This window comes from Lontra canadensis, unplaced genomic scaffold, assembly GCF_010015895.1.
Source record: "Lontra canadensis isolate GAN:19392208 unplaced genomic scaffold, GSC_riverotter_1.0 scaffold14, whole genome shotgun sequence".
Lineage (NCBI taxonomy): Eukaryota > Metazoa > Chordata > Mammalia > Carnivora > Mustelidae > Lontra > Lontra canadensis.
The window spans coordinates 4,303,507-4,326,834 of NW_022631008.1; the positions used below are offsets into that span (position 1 = coordinate 4,303,507).

General features: G+C 42.9%; 1 protein-coding gene across 1 annotated transcript in view; it reads left to right on the plus strand.

Moving 5' to 3' along the window:
- The first annotated feature begins 12,917 nt into the window (after positions 1–12,917).
- NT5E (5'-nucleotidase ecto) overlaps positions 12,918–23,328 on the plus strand; it is a 48,051-nt gene continuing 37,640 nt past the window's right edge. Inside the window, exon 1 of the mRNA XM_032858058.1 lies at positions 12,918–13,256. Coding sequence (XP_032713949.1) covers positions 12,918–13,256 — 339 coding nt within the window. The remainder of the gene's footprint in view (positions 13,257–23,328) is intronic.

Genomic DNA, 23,328 nt, shown 5'->3' on the forward strand with positions numbered 1-23,328 from the left:
TCCCCACCCACCTCCCCTCCCCCAACCCTCAGTTTATTCTCCATACGTAAGAGTCTGTTTCTTGATTTGCCTCTCTCTCTTTTGTTTTGTTTGTCCTTTGCTCCTTTGTTTTGTTTCTTAAATTCCACATGAGTGAAATCACATGGTATTTGTCTTTCTCTGCCTGACTTATTTCTCTTAGCATATATTCTCTGCCTCCATCCACATCACTGCAAGTAGGAAGATGTCATTCTTCTTTATGACTTGAGTAATATTCCATTATATATATATATACCACTCCTTTATCCATTCATCAGTTGATGGACACTTGGGCTCTTTCCATAGTTTAGAAATTATAGATAATGCTGCTATAAACATCAGGGTTGCATGTATCCCTTTGAATTAGTTATTTTTGTATTCTTTGGGTAAATACCAGTATGCATTTGCTGAATGGTAGGGTAGTTCTATTTTTAACTTTTAAGGGTCCTCCATACTGTTTTCCAGAGTGGCAAGACTTCATCAAGATAAAGAGCCTCTGTACAGCAAAGGAAACAATCAACAAAACTAAAAGACAACCTACAGAATGGGAGAAGATACTTGCAAATAACATATCTGATAAAGTAGTGCCCAAAATATATAAAGAACTTATATGAACTATTTGTATTTTTTCTTTAAAACCTACATAGCTGTGTTTTAAGGAAAATCTATGTTTTAAAACACATGTGGCTATGTTTAAAAGAAAAAAAATACAAATACTGCATGTACTTTCCCACAAATGGCTACACTCTTCCAAATTTCTGCGTTTCTGACCCCAAAAAAAGTCATGACACAGTAAAAGGCAGTTCTGCTTAGAAATAATAATTAGCACAGTAACATGAGAAAAAACTTGAGAGACATTGTGAAGATAACTTTCAGTCTGACAAACTCCCCAGAAAACTTGTTGTTGTATAAAACAAGGGAGTGACCCAAAGGTATAAATAAAGATGAAAAAAACAAAACAAAACAACAACAACAACAACAACAAAACAAAAACACTGGCTTAGAAAACCAAAGGTGGAGGAACAAGTCCTGATCCTGGATGATGGCCTGGCCCATCCTTGCAACACTGGATTCCTGATGCTCATCTCCAGAGCCAATAGAATCCTCAGTTTTCTGTAATGGCCTTGGGCCAGCCTACTCTGCAAACTTCTTTTTAAATGATTGTTGAGTATCTGACAAGCATTTCTACCTTGCTAGGCAGCGTGGCCCACAAATGTTCGTTTGTGGGATCACAAAGTACACTGTGGTTCTGTGGCCTCCAGAGCTCTTTACGCAATGTCCCCACCACAATGATACGAGGTTTCTGGAATCTATCTTTTTCTACAGGGGGAAAAACTAGAAATCATTCTTTGTCAGATACATGATGTTTGATGTTCTTTATCATGTATTTGAAAGCATGTCATTAAAGCATTGGTGACCTTGAAATTCCCTCCAGCATATAACTGGTGAGAATGACAGGCCATCTCCTTAAAATAGCCATGTCCTTGCTTTGTTCACTGTGTGCTTGTTGGTGCCATTAAAAGAATTTTTTTTTCTTTTTTGAAATTACAAAGACTGTGAATAGTTTGGAGATGTTTGGTTTTTTTTTTTTTTTTTTACAGAAGAAGGAAAAGAAAAAGAAGAAAAATTGTCAAAACTTTGAAAAGAAACACTTCCTACTCTTGTACACACAGCAGTCCTGCCGCATTCATCATAATCTTGTTCTCCTTTCATGGAAAAGGAACCTCCTAGGTCATCATCCCTCATTGGTTGCTGCACAGAAGGACACTGGTAACAAGGACTCCTCCTGTTACCCTGAAGCAGTTTTTTCCCCCCAGCCATACAGGCAACACCCTGATCAGAAGCAGATTTCTGAATCATGGCATGTTAGAGACTTTGTCAAGAAAAGGAACATCATGGTGAGTACTCTACCACACAGAAGAGGGAAATCTTTAAAAGCACCTGGAACTGTGAGCAGAAGTTTCACTTTTTCTAAGAAAAAAAAGAAAATCCACTCTTGTTCTACTTTGGAAAAGAAATACACATCTTTTATCCATATTATCTGCCAGTTATTCCTACTTACATGAATCAAATAAATCTTTCCATTAAAAGCCCTACAGTCATCATTACAGACACTATGGAAAAATAGCATGCTTTCTTGGCTAAGCTGCCAAGATGAAAAAAGGGAGCTGTGACTGATACTCTTTTAACTCTTTTTTTTTTTTTTAACAGAGTTTAGGGGAGCCTGGGTGGCTCAGTCGGTTATGTGGCTGCTTTCAGCTGAGGTCATGATCTCAGGGTCCTGGGATTGAGCCCCACTTCAGGTTCCCTGCTCAATGGGGAACCTGCTTCTCCCTCTGCCTCTGCCTGCAGCTCCCCCTGCTTGTGCTCTCTTGCTCTCACTCTCTCTCAAATAAATAAAATCTATGAATAAATAAATAAACAGGCTATATTTTTTAGAATAATTTTAGGTTCACACTAAAACTGAGAAAATACAGAGATTTCCCATATGCCCCCTGGCTCCACACATGCATAATCTCCCCCATTATCAACATCCCATAGCAGAGTGCTATGGTACACCTATAATCAAGGAACCTACCTTGACACATCATTATCACCAAAAGCCCATACTCTACATTAGGGTTCATTCTTGGTCTTGTACATTCTATGGATTTTGACAAATGTATAACGTCATATACTGCCATTGGAATATCTCAAAATAGGTTCACTGCCCTAAATATTCTTTGTGCCCTAGTTATTCCTCCCTTCCCCCAACCCATGGCAGCCACTGATCTTTTTATAGTCTACATAGTTTTGCCTTTTCCAGAAGGTCATAAAGTTAGAATCATACAGTAGATAGTCTTCTCATACAGTTAGGTTAGCTTCTTTCACGTAGTAACATGCATTAAAATGTCCTCCATGAATTTTCATGGTTTCATAACTCATTTCTTTTTGGGGGGCTAGATAACATTCTACTGTATGAATGTACCACAGTTTATGTATCCATTCACCCATGGAAGGACAATTTGGTTGCTTCCAAGTTTTGTCAGCTGTGACTAAAGCTGCTGTAAACATCCATTTGCAGGTTTATGTGTCAACATGGGTTTTTGAGTCATTTGGGAAAATATCAGGTAAAGAGACTGCTGGGTCATGAGGTAAGAGTGTATTTAATTTTTAAAGAAATGGCCCAGCTGTCTTCTGAAAAGACTATATCAGTTTATAATCTTACCAGCAATGCGTAAGAGTTCCTGTTGCTACATATTCTAGTCAACATTTTTATTGTCAGGTTTCTGATTTTAGACATTCTAAAAGGTATGTAGTGGTATCCCCTTGCCATTTTTTTCCCCCTTGCCATTTTGATCTGCACTTTCTTAATAACATAATAAAAGATGTGGAGAATCTTTTCATACACTTATTTCCTATTTGTATGTATTCTTTAGTGAGGTAACTGTTCAGACCAATTGCCTATTTTTAAGTTAGCATTTCTTATTGTTCAGTTTTTAAGAGTTCTTTGTATCTTTTGGATAATGGTCCTTTATAAGATATGTCTTTTTTTCTCGGTCTGTGGCACATCTACATATGCTCTTGAGTGTTTCACAGAGCAGAAGTTTTTAATTTTAATGAAGCCAATCTTATCAATTATCTCTTTCATGAATCACGCCTTTGGTGATGTATCCAAAATGACATCACCATAACCAAAGTCATCTAAATTTTTTTTCCTATGTTATCTCCTAAGAGTTTTGTAATTCTATGTTTTTTAAAGATTTATTTATTTGAGAGAGAAACAGAGCAATACACGCGTGAGAGAGCATGTGCAAGGGGCAGAAGAGGAAGAGAATCTCAAGCAGACTCCCCACTGAGTGTGGAGCCTGACCTGGGCTTGATCCCACCACCCCAAGATCATAACCTGAGCTGAAATCAAGAACTGGAGGCTCAACCGACTGAGCCACCCAGTTGCCCATGTAATTCTGTGTTTTAAATCTAGGTCCATGATTCATTTTGAGTTAATTTTTATGAACAGTGTAAGGTCTGAGTCTAGACCTTTTTATACATGGATATCCAGTTGTTCCAGCACAACTTGTTTGAAAACACTACATAACCCCATTGTATTGTCTTTGCTCTTTTGTAAAGAATCAGTCGACTATATTTATCTGGGTCTATTTCTGGGGTCTCTATTTTGTTCTATTGGTCTATGTGTCTATTCTTTCACCAATACCACACTCTCTTGATTACTGTAGCTTTAGAGTAAGTCTTGAAGTCAGATAGTGTCAGTCCTCCCACTTCCCTCTTCTCCTTCAATATTGTGTTGCTGGCCCTAGGTCTTTTGCATCTCCATAAAAACTTTAGAAGCAGTTTGTTAATATGTACAAAATAACTTGCTGGGATTTTGACTGGGACTGTAGAAGGTCAAGTTGGGAAAAACCGACATCTGGACAATCCTGAGTCTTCCTATCCATGAACATGTAATATCTCTCCATTTATTTAGCTCTTTGGTTTTTTTTTTTTTAATCAGAGTTTTGTCATTTTCCTCATATAGATTTTTATATATTTTTTGTTAGATTTATACCTGAGTATTTCATTTATAGAGGTGTTAATGTAAATTTTATCGTGTTCTTAGTTTCAAATCCCACTTATTCATTTTGGCATATAGGAAAGCAAATGACTTTTGAATATTTGTCTTGTATTGTGTAACATTCCTATGACTGCTTATTAATTACAAGACTGTTTTTGTCAGTTCTTTCAGATTTTCTACAGAGACAATCAGATCATCTGTGAACAAAGTGAGTTTCGTTTCTTCCTTTTCAATACATACCTTTCATTTCCTTTTCTTCTCTTCTTAGTAGCTATGAATTCTAGTACAATGCTGAATAGCAGTGGTGAGAGGAGATATCTTGCCTTGTTAACCTAATCTTAGTGGGAAAGTTTTAAGTTTGTCACCATTAAGTATGATATCAGCTGTAGGATTCTGCCAATATTCTTAATCAAGCTGAGGAAGTTCCTTACTATTCCTATTCACTGAATGATGTCATGAATGATTGTTGGATTTTGTCAAAAGCTTTTTCTACAACTACGGATAGAACCATGTGATTTTTTTCTTCTTTAGCCCATTGGTGTGACAGATTACATTAATTGGTTTTCTGATGCTGAACCGTCCTTGCAAACCTAGAACAAATCCTTCCTGGTCATTGTGTATAATTTCTTTTTATGTATTATTGGATTTGATCTACTAATATTTTGTTGATCCTTTTAACTTAGAAATGCTGGAAGACACAGCTTATATTAGAGAGAAAAAAAACTGGGGTGTGCCTGGGTGTCTCAGTCAGTTAAGCATCTACCTTCAGCTCAGGTCATAATTCTGGGATCGAGCTGTGCATCAGGCTGACTGCTCAGTGGGAAGCCAGCTTCTTCTCCCACTCCCCTGCTCATGTTCCCTCTCTCACTGAGTCTCTGTCAGATAAATAAATAAAATATTTTTAAAAAAGAAGTTCCTACCAAAGACACCATACTTTATGGTGAAAATAGTGAATGTTTTCCATCTAAGTTTGGGAACAACATAAGGATGTCTACCATCTTTATTTCTGTTTATTATTGTGCAGGAGATCTGTTGAAGAAATATTTGCCTATCTCAGGGCACCTATAAGATGCAAAAAGTACTAAACATAAATTAAAGATTAAGAAACTATGTTGAGGGGTGCCTGGGTGGCTCAGTGGGTTAAAGCCTCTACCTTCGGCTCAGGTCATGATCCCAGAGTCCTGGGATCGAGCCCCGCATCACATCGGGCTCTCTGCTCAGCAGGGAGCCTGCTTCCTCCTCTCTCTCTCTGCCTGCCTCTCTGCCTACTTGTAATCTCTGTCAAATAAAATAAATAAAATCTTTAAAAAAAAAAAAGAAACTATGTTGATTATAAAACTCAACACCCAAAATAATACTCATTAAAAAATGGGGAAAAGACATGATTAGACATTTTTCCAGAGAAGATATACAGAAGGCTGAGAGACACATGAATAGATGTTCAACATCACTCATCATCAGGGAAACACAAATCAAAAATGAGATATCACATACCTGTCAGAATGGTTAAAATCAACAACATAAGAAACAACAGTGTTGGCAAAGATATAGAGAAAGGGAACTGTTGCACTGTTGGTGGGAATGCAAACTGGTAAAGTCACTCCAGAAAACAGTATGGAGTTTCCTCAAAAGGTTAAAGGTAGGGGAATACAAAGCATGAGAGACTGTGGACTCTGAGAAACAACCTGAGGGTTTTGGAGGGGAGGGGTTTGGGAGGTTGGGTGAGTCTGGTGGTGGGTATTAAGGAGGGCATGTATTGCATGGAGCACTGGGTGTGGTACATAAACAATGAATTCTGAAACACTGAAAAGAAATTTGAAAAAAAAAAATAAAAATTTTTTTTAAAAGTTAAAAGTAGAACTGGCCTACAACTCAGGAATTGCACTACTAGGTATTTCCCCAAAGAATACAAAAATACTAATTCAAAGGGATACAGGCATCCCGATGTTTATAGCAGCATTATCAACAATACCCAAACTATGGAAACAGCTCAAGTGTCCATCAACTGATGAATGTATAAATACAGGGTGATATATATATATAACACAATGGAATATTAGTCATAAAAAAGAATGACATCTTGCCATTTGCAAGGACATGGATGGAAGCTAGAGAGCATTGTGCTAAGCGAAATAAGTCAATCAGAGAGAGACAAATACCGTATGATTTCATTCGTGTGGAATTTAAGAAACAAAACAAATGAGCAAAGGGAAAAAAGGAGGGAGAGATAAAGCAAGAAAAATTCTCCAGTATGAGAAAAACTGATGGCTATCAGAGGGGAGGGGGTGGGGGAGGGATGTTGGATTAAATAAGAGGTGGGGCTTAAGGAGAGCACCTGTGATGAGCACTGGGTGTTGTGTGGAACTGTTGAATCAGTATATTGTATACCTGAAACTAATAATACACTGTATGTTAGCTAACTGGAATTTAAATAAACACTAAAAAAAGACACAAGTGGAAAATAATGATCTAACTAAAGATGACCTAACTAAAGATGAACTCATTGATATTTGGCCAAAAACTTGACCACAACTTGTGTTTAACTAAAAAATTGTGGTGTTCTTTGAAAGAAGTCTGCCTACCTTGGTCTTGTAAACTATGAAAGTTTTAATTACATTCACAACAGTATATTTTGAGAACCTAAATTTTCAACACTTGTGACCATCCAAACAAAAGGTCAAAATCAACTGGATATTACATGCATGTTGCCTTGTCAAAGGGTGCCTCATGGTTTAATTCTCTTATTCAAGCTAACTACTGCCTTTACACTAAAGTCTTTAAAAAATAAAATGTAGCTTACCTTGTCAAGTTTTAAATGTGTTTTTTGTTATTCAATGTTTTAACGAAGAACGTATGTATTATTATATCACAAATTTTAAAATATTTTGATAACTATATTTCACTATAGTTTCCTTTGTAATCCAATTTATTTTATTTTATGCATTTAGAAACATTACTCTGAGAAGACTCCATAGGCTTTGCCAGACTAGCAAAAGAGCCATTGAACAGAAAGCTCAAGAAGCTCATGGTTTTTCTGGAAAGTTGAAATAGAAATATCTGATGAAGTGGTACCTGACTGGCTCAGTGGGTAGAGCATGTAACTCTTGATTTCAGGATTGTAAATTCAAGCCCCACGCTGGGTGAAGAGATTACTTAAAAAAATAAAATCTTTATTAAAAAAAACATCTGATGAAGACAGCAATGTGTCCTTCAAGTACTGGAACATCGTGAGCAAGCTCATGAGATGAGTTGATCTCAGTGTCTCATAACAGCAACTGGAAGACCACCTTCTGCTTGTCTTAATGATAATGACCTCATCTCCTACCAGCAATTTAGGCCAGGAAGCTGCCTAGATTCCAGCTTTTGACCCTGATAGGATGTCTAGAACCCTACCTATAGTTATTGCGACAATGATTCCATACCTTAAGAGGCAAATGCCACCCCCAAAGGGGGCGTTCTCTCTCTCCCTCAAATATATAAATAAAATCTTTTTTAAAAAATGGGGTGCCAGAATGGCTCAGTTGGTTAAGAGTTCAACTCTTGGTTTCAGCTCAGGTCATGGTCTTGGGGTCACAGTCTGGGGTTCTGTGGGATCGAGCTCCCCCATCAGGCTCTGTGCAGAATCTGCTTGTCCCTGTCCTCCCCCTCTGCCCCTTCCCCTTCTAATAAATAAATAAAATCTTTAAAAAATTTTTTAAAAAGAGGAAAATGAGCATTTTGGCCACTTCCCCAGATTCATGTTGGGTTTTTTTTTTCTTTTTTTAAGATTTTATTTACTTATTTGACAGAGAGAGAGAGAGAGCATCAGCACAAGCAGGGAGAGCTGCAGAAAGAGGGAGAGGGAGAGGCAGGCTACCCATTGAGGAGAGCTCACTGTGGGGCTCTATCCCAGACTCTGGGATCATGACCTGAGCCAAAGGCAGATGCTCAACCAACTGAGCCACCCAGGCACCTCAATCCCAGATTCACGTTGTATACGTTGCCTAAATCTTATGCTTATTTGTCCCTTTAGCTCCAGACATGGAATCAGCTATTTCTCCAAGGATCCTAGGTGTTCTTTTTAGTGGAAAGAAATTAGAGATCATAGTACTGGACATCAGAGTGTGTCACTGCGTCAGATTGTTCCTGGGCTATTTCAGTGGGACAACGAAACAGATTTTTCTTGTAAAGGAATATCATATTGTTACTTCAAAATTCAGGGTTCCTACGAAAATTCTTTATTTCCTCTAAACTAAATATCTTACACTAATCCTTTTCCTGATAAAATTGATGTAACTATTTATTTGGTTTATCCCATAATATAAGTTAAAAATAATATAAAATTATATGCCTGAGTGGCTCAGTTAAGGGTCCAACTCTTGATTTGGGCTCTGGGCATGATCTCAGGGTTGTGAGATCAAGCCCCATGCTGACATTGGGCTCCGTTGGGCTCCACTTGGCTCCATTGGGCTCTGGAGCTCAGCCAGCAATCCACTTAAGATTCTCTCTGCCTCTGCCCTTACCCCCAATCACATGTGCACACGCGGGTGCGTGCTCTGTCTTTCAAAAATACATAAATAAATCTTAAAAATCATAATACAATATCAATACAAATATTAATTCTAAATATGGTTCAAAACTTTCTAGTGATTCCTTTTGGTTTTAGATGGTAGCCGTTTTTAGCTCCTAATAGAAGGATCTCCTCCATCTTGAGATAAAGTGAAAACCCAAGGAGAGTTTCCATATAAGAGATCTGTTTCCATACAATGGTTTATTTGTCACCACCCTCAGGTCCATCAGTAATGACTTAGTTATAAATACAAGGCTTATATGATTTCCAGCTAAAAATCAATTTATCTCCTATTCTTTAATTTCTAGTGACATCAGAATCCTTATATTCTAACTGTACTTCTAACTTTGTTAAATCCTGACCTCATCTTTAAAGATTGTAAATTTTTGCATCCTTTCATGCCTGTATGCTCTTGTCATTTTAAATATGTGAAATTCTTTTATAAATTTAAAACATAATAAATTGTTGTTCTAAAGTTTGTGACATAGACATTGGAAAGACTCTCCCAATTAGTATTACATTGACCAGTACCAATCACATTTTTAATTTTTTTGCAGGGAAATCAACGAGGTAACTAGTACTTATTTTATGAATCTACCAATTAGCAAAAAAAAAATAATACAGGCAATACTGGTTTTGACATTTTCTTTGGAAGATTCTTGGCTCCTAGGTGAAATTCATACTAGGATTCTTATTTTAATTGATAAACATAGAGTAGAATACCAAATTCTCAGATGTCACTGGATAAACACAAATATCTACTACTTTAATATACTAAAAATTCAAATTCCACCCAACCAACTTAAAATATTATGTTATATAACCAGAGAATATGAAAGGGAAAAAGAAAAGCCACTGTTTGGAAACTGAACCATTCCCAGAATATTCAAGAGGAAACTTTTTATACACTCATATAATTCTAAGATTAACTAAGTCCTGCCAGAACTATTTCCTAAAACACACCATCTTTTCCCATTTCATTTTATTGCAATTAAAATCCTAGGTTATATCATATTTGCATAGGTTTTGGCTATTTGGGTTTTAACGCAGAAATCCAAATGCTTGCCATGCCCCAAATTTTGCACTCCATAATAACTGCATCTATCAGTACAGAATGAAACAGAAAATAAAGTTTTTTTTAAATCAAGGTAAATCCATTGGCTCTCTGGCACTCAGGCCTTCAAACTACGCTACCAGTTTTCATGAGTCTCCAGAACAGGTACCAAACTGGGGGACTACTCAGCATTTGTAATCAAGTGACTCAATACCTTACGATAAATCTCTTTTTCTCTCTCCCTCTCCCCCCAACCTCTCTCTCCATGTATAAATTATATATTGGGTATAAAATGGATCAAAGACCTAAACCTAAAAACAAAAACAATAAAACTCTTAGAAAAAACATAGGGGAAAAGCTTCATGACATCAGCTATGGCAATGTTTTTTTCAAATATGACACCACAAACACAGACAACAAAGGAAAAAACAGATAAATCAGACTTCATCGAAATATATGTTTGTCCATCAAGAAGCAGTCTCAACAAAATAAAAAGGCAACCCATGGAATGAGAGAAAATATGTGCAAAATATATATATATATATATCTGATAAGGGATTAACATCCGGGATATATAGACTCCTACAACTCAGCAACAGTAACAAAAACCAAGTAATCCTTGGTAGGATTAAACATGGGTAGATCATAGGACTTGAATAGACATTTCTCCATAAGATACAGAAATAGCCAATAAGCACATGAAAAGATGCTCAACATCATTAATCATTAGGGAAATGCAAATCAAATCACAGTGAGTTACTACTTCAAACCTCTTAGCATGGCTATTATCAAAAAGCAGAAAATTGGTGTTGGTAAGGATGTGGAGAAAATGGAACTCTTGTGCATTGCTGCTGGGAATATAAAATGGTGCAGCCATTAGAGAAGGAAGTACGGCATTTCCTCAAGAAATTGAACATAGAACTACCATATGATCCAGCCATTCCACTTCTGGGAATCTGCCCAAAGAATGTAAATCAGAGATCTAAACGGATATTTATACAGTGAGATACAACAGATTTGTACAACAGATATTTGTATAATGTTGATGGCAACATTATTCACAATAGTCAAAATGTGGAAACAACTCAGTGTTCATTGATGGATGAACAGATAAACAAGATGTGGTATGAATGGATTATTATTCAGCCTTTAAAAAGAAGGAAATTCTGACACATGCTGCAACATAGATGAATCTTAAAAGGACCTTATGCAAATGAAATACAAGTCAGCCACAAAAGGACAAATATTGTCTGATTCACTGACACGAGATACCTAGAGTACTGGGATTCAGAAAGACGGAGAAGAATGATCTTGCCAAGGGCTGGGGGGGGATGGGTAGGAAGAATAACTTCTGAATAGGAGTTATTCTTTAATGGCTAGAGAATTTCCTTTGTCAAGATGAAAAAGTTCTGCAGATGGATGGTGGTGATGGTTGCCCAACAATGTGAATGTGCTTAATGCTACTAAACTGTACACGTAAAAATGGTTAAGATGGTTGATTTTTAGGTTTTGTGTTGTATATATACATCTTATCCCAAAAAGCTAAAAAAAAAAAAAAAAGTACTGACTTGATGCATTTGGGGAAGTGTGAGGACTGTATATCCTGTTCTGCAAAGGATAAATCAGTGGTCACCTAATAGGACCTCCAAACCAATTCCCTTCTCCTTCTCTTCCCAAAGCACTGGACTGTTGATTGCCCTCAGGAATCAGTTGGTTAAACAGAGGGAAATTCTGCAATTTTAAATTCTATATAATGATGTTTTATTGACTGCATTCCTATTATTGCTTTCCTTGCCCAAAGCTTTGCCTTAGTGTACACACACATACACACTTCACATCCTTAAAATACTAAAGCCTAGAGAAAAAGATGGGGCAAGGACAGGAAAAAAAAAAAAGCCTTAAAAAAAGCGACAGAAGGCAGAATCACGTCCACATAGCTGCTGCTTTTACTCCCATGGTCCGTTTTAGCTTCCAAGAGCTGTCCCCGTCCCAACGCCGGTTCATCGCTGAGACCTTCTTTGCGAACAAACGCGGGACTGGATTGGAATGTTCTTAAATTCCGAGGTTCCACTTCTAAACAACTGGACTCGGTGCTTCTCCAGCTGGAAAGACAGCGGTCAGCCACGTCTCACAGTCCGTTTTTGGCTTCCACAGCCCCAAAAAGCAAAGCCCTCCTCTCTCCTTCCTCTGCACTCCTCTCCACCGCCCCCCCCCGACCTGACCTCTTCCATCTTTTCCTTCCCCTCTTCTCCAGCTTTCGCTCTTTCAAGGGAACGAGCTCGCGCCACCCCAAGCCCAACACAAACCGTGCCTTCCTCTCGGGAAAAACTCGCGCCTCAACGTAGGCTAGAAATAGCGAGGGCCAAGCCGCGGGGTGGCCACTCCGGCACCTCCTGCGCGCCCGGGAAAGCTCAAGCCCTCCAGCTGTGGGGTGGCGGGCTTCCCGGCACCGTGGCCAGTGCCCGCTCCCCGCCGGGAACAACCTCTCCACTGTTGCTGCCGCCAGCGGGGGCCAGCCGCCAGCCCCGGCGCGCCCGGGGCCGCCCCCGGTGCCAGGGTCGGATCGGGTGACCGCGCGGGCGTGCGCCCCGCTGTGGGGCCGGCCTCCCGCCTGAAAGAGGCAGGCCCCCGGCGCGCCCCGCCCCGCCGGCCCGGGCGCCTAGCTCCCGCTCCCGCCGCGCCCGCCGCCACTCACCGCCGCTCGCCCGGCCCGCGTGCACGCTCGCCCTTCTCGCGCCGCAGCCATGGGACCCAGAGCCGCACGAGCCTTGGCGCTGCAGCTCCTCGCTCTGGGCGCGCTGCTGTGGCCGGCGGCCGGCGCCTGGGAACTCACCATCCTGCACACCAACGACGTGCACAGCCGGCTGGAGCAGACCAGCGAGGACTCGAGCAAGTGCGTCAATGCGAGCCGCTGCGTGGGCGGCGTGGCGCGGCTCTTCACCAAGGTGCAGCAGATCCGCCGTACGGAGCCGCACGTGCTGCTGCTCGACGCCGGCGACCAGTACCAGGGCACCATTTGGTTCACCGTGTACAAGGGCACCGAGGTGGCGCACTTCATGAACGCCCTGCGCTACGATGCCATGGTAAGAGGGCTGCTGGCCGGGGCGGCTGTCGAGCCCGGGGGTAGGAGTCCCGGGCCGAGGGGGAAACCGGCGCGGAGGAGCAGCCGACCGTGTGGCACCGGGTGGCCCGCCTGGGGCGGAGTTCAGGGCGATGCGGGGAGAAAGCGGGACGCTGGCCGGCGTCCCAGGTAGATGCAGACAGAGAAGTCCCTTGGATGATTCGTTTGGAGGAGGCGGACTCAGCGCTACCTCCGAGGGCGTCAGCGGGCGTACGTGGGAGCCTTGGCAATTACCCAGGACCAGGGACGGAAGCAGAATGCTTTATTTCGGGTTTAGGGGAGGGAAAACTCAGGGTCAAAGAGGTTGAGTAGAGTGTGCTGGTCACCAGTTCCAAAAGAGAGATACGGTAAGAACGGATCTTCCCACGGGTCCGTCTCCGGTGCAGAAAGTCAACTTTCTGCACCCCCGCCAAAAAAAAAAAAAAAAAAGAAAAAAAGAAAAAGAAAAAGGATTCCAGATTCCTTAAATGTAGGAGCTCGAGCCTGATTACGCTCCCAAGCTTGGGGTAGAGTCCTGGCTCCGCTCTCTTCTGTGCGCGAGTTATTTAGTCTCTCTGTGCCTCAGTGCCAGCCTCTATAAAATGGGGATAACGTATCTACCTCAGGGGGTTTCCTGGTGCATAGCATGGCTTCCGTAAATGTTAGTTATCATTACCAGATACTACTCTACAGGTTTTTAAAAAGGAAGAAAAGAAACATCCGGAGAGAATGAAAATGCAGAAACACTAGGATTTCAAAGGATTTTTATAAAATCAATTTGGCAGCACGGATTTAGAGTCTAACTGAAGGGATGAAGCCCTTGAAATACATGCAGGAGTTTAAGTCCAAGCTCCCAAATGCTCTGGGAAAGGCAATGCCTTATTTGCTCTAGAAAATGAGCAGAGAGGGGGTATGCATTAATAAATATGACCAAAACATATATATGGTTTGTTTTTCTCATCAAACCACCACCCAAGTTTAACCCAGCGTAAAATCCTAGAGTAAAGGGCTTCTGTGGAGAAACAGGGGACAAGAAATCTTAAGGGCTTTAGAAGAGGAAGAAGAGAGCAAGGGTCCAGAAGGAAGGAAGGAGAGGTGTGGTCCAGGCTGAGATACAGAGGGTTAGCAATACACTTGGTATGAAAACAGCACAGAGGTTATTTTTTTTCCCTGGAAGCTTGGAGAAAGGAGGACAGGAAAGGATGATAAGGTAGAGCTGTTTGGTTTTTTCCACCAACAAGAAAACTCATCCTGGAGAGATGAGAGATGAGCAGAAGGAGTTCCTCTCCATTCTGATAGTAGGTTGTGGGTTATCAGAGACGCTGAAAGCACAGGGATTCTAGCAGATCCCTACACCTCTGAGTCCATGGGAGCTGGGGGGTGCTCATCAGCATCTGTCTGGACTCCACAGAAGAGTGGGGGGTCTCAAGAACCCTGTACAGTCACTTTTCATTTCTATCTCCATAGTCCAACTTGCCTGATGCTTTGTGTGGAGTAATGTCAGAACAAATATTTACTGAATTGAATTGTTACTAGTTTACATCTCGATTTCCTCCCAGAAGGGTAAAATAAACACCATGTGAGTTTGTTTTGATTTCACATATAAATTACCACTCTTAAAATTTCTCTTTTCTCCACAGCTATGTTAACTCCTTTTGATGAAAAAAAGAGAGAGAGAGAGAGAGAGAGAGAATTCCTCATTTTCTTAGTCCTCATGTTTTCCTATTTAAGTCGGATTGAGCCCGTGATGTTAATCATCCAATCAGATGTCTGTGATAGGACTCTGGGTGAGGCTGGAACAATTTGCTGCAAGTTACAGCGCGTCAGTGGAAGTATTTAGAATGCTTTTTGTTGGATGGAATAATTTTCTTTCAAGTTTCATTCAAGATAATTGGGCTGGGACCTGAGGAAAAAATAGATTGCTATATAATGTTGACATGAGGTAAAGAGGGGGAGTCTGATGGCCACGTTCCTGATAGTATCTCAGCATCTGTGCCATTCTGGGGTTTGACAAACATGATCTGACCTGCGTAGAATGGACTCCTGTTATGCTTTAACGTGTGATAAAGCTCTGCCATGTTCTTGTTTTACGGAGATTTTTCATTGTCATTTTGCTTATGTTATACTCCTCTCAGGGAATTTATTGCTGTTCTGCTGTAAGTGTTGGCCCACTCCACCCACTCACTCACCACATCTTCAATTCCAGGAAGCTGGTGATTCTGGTTTGGGTGGAAAACAGTCGTCGAGGGGCCTCACCAGTTCTCTAGAAACTGGGCTTGGTTAGAGGAGCCACATCTAAGGACTCAAGGTAGTATAGAGCGCAAAGAGAAGCTACTCTAATCTAGCTTCACCCCTGGAGGTCCCTGGAGCAGGAGCCTCAGAGGTGGTGTAGACTTTCTAGACCTGTGTGTCCCCGTGAGATCTTCAGAAGCCACTTGTTGGTGGAACTGTCTGGGTGGAAGGATGAGTGTCCCCCGAGGTGTGAGGAGGATGGCACTCACAGTGTGAGCTGGGATGGGTTCCTGGGTTCCTTTCTCCAAGCTTCCTGTTCCCTAACTGGGAAAGGAGAGGGATAACCCCTACCCGCACTGTATAGGATTTTTGTGAGCAGTGCATAACAAATGTAAAAATCCCTAGCGCCCTGCTGGGTCATAGGACGTGCCCAGGAAAGGTTAGTTCTGGGTGTCCTGGTGTGGGGATGGGGGAGGAGTAAGAAGAAGGCGTGAGGAAGGAAAGGTTTGGGTTTTACAGTCAGTTTATCTGATTCCGACTGCCTGCCATGCTCTACCCCGGCCCCCCGGGACCCCCAACGTCATTTCTAAGCCCCATCGTGTAAACTATTCTTAGTATTTGCTTGTGGAGTGGATTTGTGAAAACCCTTGAGAGCACACAGTCCGAGAGATTCATCTCAGGAGGTGGGATTCCCACCATGGAGATGCGCTGGGAGGAAGACAGCCTCCGGGAGTAGGGTGGCCTCCTCTGTAGCGGGCCCTGGTCCACTGAGCCCGCTTGCTGTCCGTAAGACCGAAGCCTCAGCCCCAGGAAACTACTCCTTGGTGCCTGAGCCCCCAGGGTAGGGTGGGGACTGTGACTGCCAAAACTCACCCAGGGGACCCCTAATCAAATCGCCTTTCATCAACAGTCCCCACTTGCTGCGTGAGCAACCACTCTGTTTGATGTTCCTGTTTCTGCTTGTCCTTGCAGACCTTTTATCACAGTGAAGGGTCTTATGTTCTTAAATTATGTAACTCCTTCTATTGCCCAGATCATTCTGTTTCTTTTGTCCTCAACTGATTGTTGTTGTGTTTTTTTTTTGAACCTAGTTAACACAAAATGTTACATTAGTTTCACGTGTGCAACAATGTGATTGGACAAGATTCTATGTTCTGCTGTGTGTACCACAAGTGTAGCTACTGTGTGTCACCAAACAACACTTAGAGTAACTCTGACTGTACTTATGCTTTTATTCCCGCAGCTTCTTCATAAAGCAGCTGGAGGCCTGTATTTCCCACTCCCCTTCACCCGTTTTGCCCAACTCCACACCCCCTCCCTCTGGCAACCGTTAGCTTATTCTCTGTATTTATAGGTTTGATTCTGCTTTTTTTTTTATTTTTGAAAGACTTTATTTATTTATTTGAGAGAGTGAGATAGAGCATGAGAGGGGAGAAGGTCAGAGGGAGAAGCAGACTGCCTGTGGAGCTGGGAGCCCAATGTCGGACTCGATTCCGGGACTCCAGGATCATGACCTGAGCTGAAGGCAGTCGCTTAACCAGCTGAGCCCTCCAGGTGCCCTTGATTCTGATTGTCGGCTCCGTGTTTTTACCCTGCATAGTGCTGCCCAAAGACCTCCAGAGATTTTACCGTCCTCTCCTCCAGTGATGGTTTAGGACGAGCTTCTCTGAATAGCTTCCTGCACTTCCTTCCTGGGAGGGTTTCTTTGGGATCTATAGCCAAGGGCAGAATTGCTGGCCACAGGGATGCGTATCCTACTTTGAACAAGAACTGCCTGAGTGACTGGAGTGCTCTGTTCTCCCCAGTCTCCACATCCACACAGATGTGGAGCCCCTGATCCTCTCCCCTGTCCTGCAGCATTATCCCACTTTCTAGCAGAAGTGTCATCTCATTATTTGATCTTGTGTTTTTCTAATAACTGGGGACTTCGGCATATTTACTTTTTGAGTTTCCTTTTCCCTAATTGCATGTTCACCTCCTTTGCTCTTTTTTAAAAATTAGGTTTGGGGCCCCTGGGTGGCTCAGTCACTGAAGTGTCCAACTCTTGGTTTCTGCTCAGGTCGTGATCTCAGGGTCCTGGGACAGAGGCCCCCTCACGCGGCTCTGTGCTCATCAGGGAGTCTGCTGAAGATTCTCTCGCCCTCTGCCCCTCCCCACCCACATGCCTGTTCTCACTCTCTAAATAAATAAATGAGGGATGCCAGGGTGGCTCAGTCAGTTAAGACCTCGACTCCTGGTTTTGGCTCAGGCCATGATCTCCTGGCTGGGAGATAGAGCCTCAGGTAGGGCTCCCCACTCACTAGATTGTCCCCTTCCCCACTACCCCTCCCCCACTCATGCATGTGTGTGCACTCTCACTCCAAAATAAATACATAAATCTTCGAAAAATAAATAAATAATTAGGTCTACTCTATTTTTTGTGATTTTCAGTTCTAGATAGTGATCTGTGAGCAGTTTTTAGACATTGCGAATATCTTCTGATTATGTATGTCTTTGAACTCAATCCACAGTGTCTTTCACTGAATAGAAATCCTTCATTTGGTATAATCAAATTTGTCTTTTTGTTTTTTGGGGTTTTTTTGCCTTGTGATGTGTGCTTTTGATAGTTTACATAAGTGTTTCTTATTTGAAGCTTATCACCCCCAGTACTCATCACCAGAAATTCAGAGATCAGTACTGTTCTCTCTGCATTTTGAGAGATAATAAATCTGTAATCTGGGGCTATGCCATTCCCCTATCTGGATCACCAGTTCCTTATCTATATAATAAGAGTTTCGAACCAGCTCATCTCTGGGGTTCCACACATTTCTAAACAAATCATCCTAAGAAATGTCTTGATCAGGGCGCCTGGGTGGTTCAGTGGGTTAAGCCTCTGCCTTAGGCTCGGGTCGTGATCTCAGGGTCGTGGGATCGAGCCTCACATCGGACTCTCTGCTCAGCGGGGAGCCTGCTTCCCCTTCTCTCTGCCTGCCTCTCTGCCTACTTGTGATGTCTGTCTGTCTCTCTCTCTCTCTCTCTGTCGAATAAATAAATAAAATCTTTAAAAAAAATGTTTTGATCCAATTTCAGTTCAGTGGAATATTTTGATTGAGAGAAGGGGCAGGAGGATGGGGCAGAGATACAGAGACAGGAACCTGCAAGGTTCTGGACCAGCCTGGACCAGAGCTGAGGTGACAGGAACCGTGGGAGATGAAGTTGTATATGGCTGAAAGACCATCCGGAAAAGTCTGGGCTCTCCTCTGTCGTCACGGGTTGGGGTGTGGAGAGGCACTGGAGGTTTCTGAGTAGAGGGTGACTGTGGTATAAAAAAAAAAAAAAATAGGTATTTCGTCTTTATTCCCAGTTCCTGGCACACAGCTCCCCAAACCCATGGAATTTCCTGAGTGATGAGAGTCTTTTGTATGCTAATGAGATGACTGATGGCTGAGGACCACTAGATAGCTTCAGAAGGAGGACTGGAGTCATGAAATCCAAACCACAGCTAGAGGATTGGAACTTTCTGCCTCCCCTCAACCTCCTGGGAGGAGAGAGTGGCTGGAGATTGGATTAATCGGCAATTGCCAGCGATTTAATCAACTATGTGTATGTGATAACCCCTCAATGATGGGGTTCAGATGGCTTCTGGTTTGGTGAACACACTGGGGTACTGGCAGGGTGGTGTGCCCAGAGAGGGCACAGGAGCTCTACCACCCCTCAGCCCCCTGCATACCTTGCCCTACGCAGGTCTGCTGCTTGGCTGTCCATGAGTGGTAGCCTTTATAATATACCAGTAATAGTAACTAAGGCACTTTCCTGAGTTCTGTGAGTCATTCTAGCAAATTATCAAACCTGTGGAGGGGGTCATTATTGAACAGCCAGTTGGTAACCCCAGAGATCTGGAGAATTGGTTGGTGTGAGGAAAAAAACCTCTCAGTGACATAAGAAAATCACAGTTTGGGAGGATGAGCAGAAATGGGTGGGAGACAGAAGACCTCCGAGAAGAGGATGGTGAAGAGGCTGGCAGTGGTCTAGGGTGAGATGGTCCCTGACCTATGGTGATAGGGAAAGAAAGGCTGAGTCCATGGAAGGTTTCATCGGGTAGGCAATGGAGCCTGGGGCTAAGAGGATGACCTCTGGAGTGACTGCCTGGGATCAAGTCCCCTCCCTTTCACTTAAAATCCGTGGACCGAGAGCAGGTTATTTAATCTCGCGCAGGCTCCATGTCTACAGGTATAAGCTGGGTGTGATGACAGCCTTCACCACAGAGGTTGTTGTGGGTGAAAAGGACACCATAGTTCATGGGAAATGCTTGGCACAGGGCCAGCTTACAGTAAAGCGTTAAGAAGTGCTGGCCCTGCTCACCTTCTGGGGACAGGAATGACTCAGGAGAGGGTGCGATCAAAAGATGACTAAGAGGGTTCAAGCCAGGTACATCGGGAGAGTCAGCAGGGTTTGCCACTACCACCCAGGAGCACGGAGTCTTCTACTTACCCTTCCCCCCTGACAGCTGAAACCTGCTATTTGCAGCACAGAAATGCAGTCTGAAGGCTCCTCTGAGCTTACTAGACAAGGACTGGACCCTGCGGACCTGTGGCAGACAGGGTCAGTGGAAAGAGATTGGACAGGACATCACGACTCCCGGGTTTTCCTGCTTGCCTCCTCCTGCTCGTTAGCTATGTGAGTTTGGGGAGGGGATTCCTCATCTGTAGGATGGGGGATCGGGACGGGGTGGCATGTTGCATGTCACCCAGCAGCTCAGGCTTTGCCCTGCCCTCTGTCTTCCTTCAAATCTTCCAGTATGACTTGGTTTGCCCCAGAACTTAATTTTACACTCAAGTCTAAGTTTGCTTGACAACTCTCTTATGTCTCCCTCACAGTTACTGTCATGACAGCGAGTTCTTGTAGAGAGATTTCCTTGGGTCTTCTTCTGGGTACCTACCCTGTTTCCAGATAAAGAGGTTCCCAGGATGTGGATGGAGCCTTACTGTACTTGTAATAGAAGATGATGGCCTAAGGAATGGTAGGAGGATGAGCCCAGTTTCAAGCCTGTTGTCTTTATGGCCCATTTAATCACACAAAGATTCACTAAGCACTACACACACCAGGCTCCCTGCTAAGTGCTGGGCCAAGTGAATCTGACCTGTGAGAGAGAAACCTGCTATCGGGTGGATAGAAGGCAGTGCCCGGTTGAGCCCTTCTTTTTATATATTTTTTTAAGATTTTATTTATTTGACAGACAGAGATCACAAGTGGGCAGAGGGGCAAGGGGTGGGGGGATGGGTAGGTGGGAAGCAGGCTCCCTGATGAACAGAGAGCCCTATGCTGGGCTTAATCCCAGGACCCTGGGATCATGACCTGAGCCGAAGGCAGAGGCTTTAACCCACTGAGCCACGCAGGTACCCCAAAAAACCATTTCTTTAAGGCATTTTTTACCAAGGGATATAGTACATGAACTCAAGTCCCCACAGCCATAATGTCTCCATAATGCAAAATATACCCATATCTTTTTTTTTTTTTAAGATTTTGTTTATTTATTTGATACAGAGAGAGATCACAAGTAGGCATAGAGGCAGGCAGAGAAAGAAGGGGAAGCAGGCTCCCGGCCAAGCAGAAAGCCCAATTTGGGGCTCGATCCCAGGACCCTGAGATCATGACCTGAGCCAAAGGCAAAGGGTTAATCCACTGAGCCACCCAGGCACTCCAGTTGAGCCCTTCTTGACCACATAGAGAGTCTGGCAAGACCTGTGAAGGATGGGGATAAGCAAAGCATAAATGACTGAAATTCTAACACCTGATCATGGGAATTCAAGGACCAAAGATCTGGTCTGCAGAAGACACAACGTCAAGCCCATAAATGTGTCTTCTATGCCCAAATGCATAGTGGGGATGTTTCCTCTTTTCCCCAGAAAATTAATCCTGAGCCAAGAGAAGTCACCATCCATTCAGAGACTTTCAAATTCTCTCACATCAAAGAAACTCTCAGAATTACTTTATCTTCAATAACAAGCCCAGGTTTGAGGAAGACAATTTAGCAATGTTAGTTTGGTGAAGCTTAAAAGAGGTATATTGATGGCAATGGTATTTTTTTTTCAGGGCAAGGAAAGTCAATAGCAAAAACAATTAGGTTGTGGATCCCCAAGCCTCAGTGATGTCAATGGTCCCCACCCCATCCTGTGGCTGTGGTTATGGCCTTTCTACTTCCTCTCTTCCTGAGTGAGTTCCACACCAGAGCTGGGCTGCATAAGGCCAGCCCCAAGCACCAGAGGGAGGAAGCAAAGGCGGGTTCTTAGCTCATCTTGTCCTTGTTCTGGCATTTGCGTTTCCTTAACTAAAAATGGGAGAAAAAAAAAAAAAAAAAAAACCAAAACAAATCACACATTGAGCCAGCAGCTCTCTGCAGGTCACCCACAAATACATCTGAATCCTGCATGAACTCCTTCCATGTCGATTTCCTTCAACCACATACCTAGAATTTGAAAATTCTCTTGACACTTCTTTTCCCTCCCTTGAATAATTGATTCCATACATAAACCACACATTGGTTGTAGCTCTCTAGCCCCTCAGAGATACAGTTCAACCTGCATGGAGCCCAGTTAGGCAAGCCCGTGCTTCTACATGTAATATTGTTATATGTATTTTGCACAGAGAGTTTGTAACTTTTTCCATCTGATAGGGAAAACGTGAAATGCTGTCTGTTCAGTATTTGTTCATTCATTCTTTCAACAAACACTGAAGTGCACGTGAGCTGGCTTGAGCCCCGGATCTTTTTTGTCGTTCAGTCAGTGGCCACATTCTCCTGCCAAGACCAATATGCCCCACAACTATGGGGTCAGAGGGATTAAAACCCACCCCAGAAATGGTCCACAACTCCAGAAATGGGTCATCTCAACCAAACCTAATTTGTAAGCACCCCTTCTTAAGGTGGTTGTTGAGTGTCCCTGAATGACTGGCAACTAAGCCCCATTGTGGACTCGGTTGGGCTCTCCCTGTAACCCTCCCACCGTGGAGTATGCTGCAAGCCCCAGGCCTCAGTGGGATGAGCCACTGTGCAGGTGACTCCCTAAATACCTATGCCGCAGATTTCTGACAAATGGCTTTTCGACACTGCAATTGATTTCTGCGGATTAGAACAAATCATTTTCCTCCATATCTTAAATTAATTATTTCCTTCCTTTTTCTGGTATATTCATGCTTAAGCTTCTTGTCTTCACTTGGAACATCTGAGTGTCTCAACCCTTGTGTTTTCATTGCCTCATCTGTTGATACAGTTGATGTCATCTGCTTGTGAGCCTCTCCTGACCAGTGTCGAGGAGGGGAGGATCACACTCTGAACCCCTATGGTCTTTATTGGGCAGTGTGTGCCCGCGTCTTTGGTGGGCTGTCTCACACGTCCCTCCCTGTGGTCCCCATGTGGTTTACGTATGCATGCATGGATGAATGTGCCCAAGTCTTGCCCTGCCCCCGTCTGCCCTGACAGCTTCCTGAGGACAAGGACTGAGCCCTTGTTACTTGGCACTCTAGAACCCTGTAGGAAACTAATCAAGTGATATCCATCCCTTCCAGGTATTTCCGTTATGGGCACAATGACAGAGTGGTTAAGGCCCTGGATGCTTAAGCCTCCCTACCCTTGTTCAGACCTCTGCTCTGGCCCTTGCTAATTGCTGGAGCCCTGTGCCTCAGTTTCCCATCTCTGAAAAGGACAAATAGTAGCACCTACCTAATAGAATTGTGAAGATTAAATGAGTCAATATGTGAACAGGGCCTGGCCATGTAGCATGAGAGTCTTATCAACCCCTCTTTTTGTCATATTTTTTGTATTTAAAAAAACTCCTTCTTGAAATCCC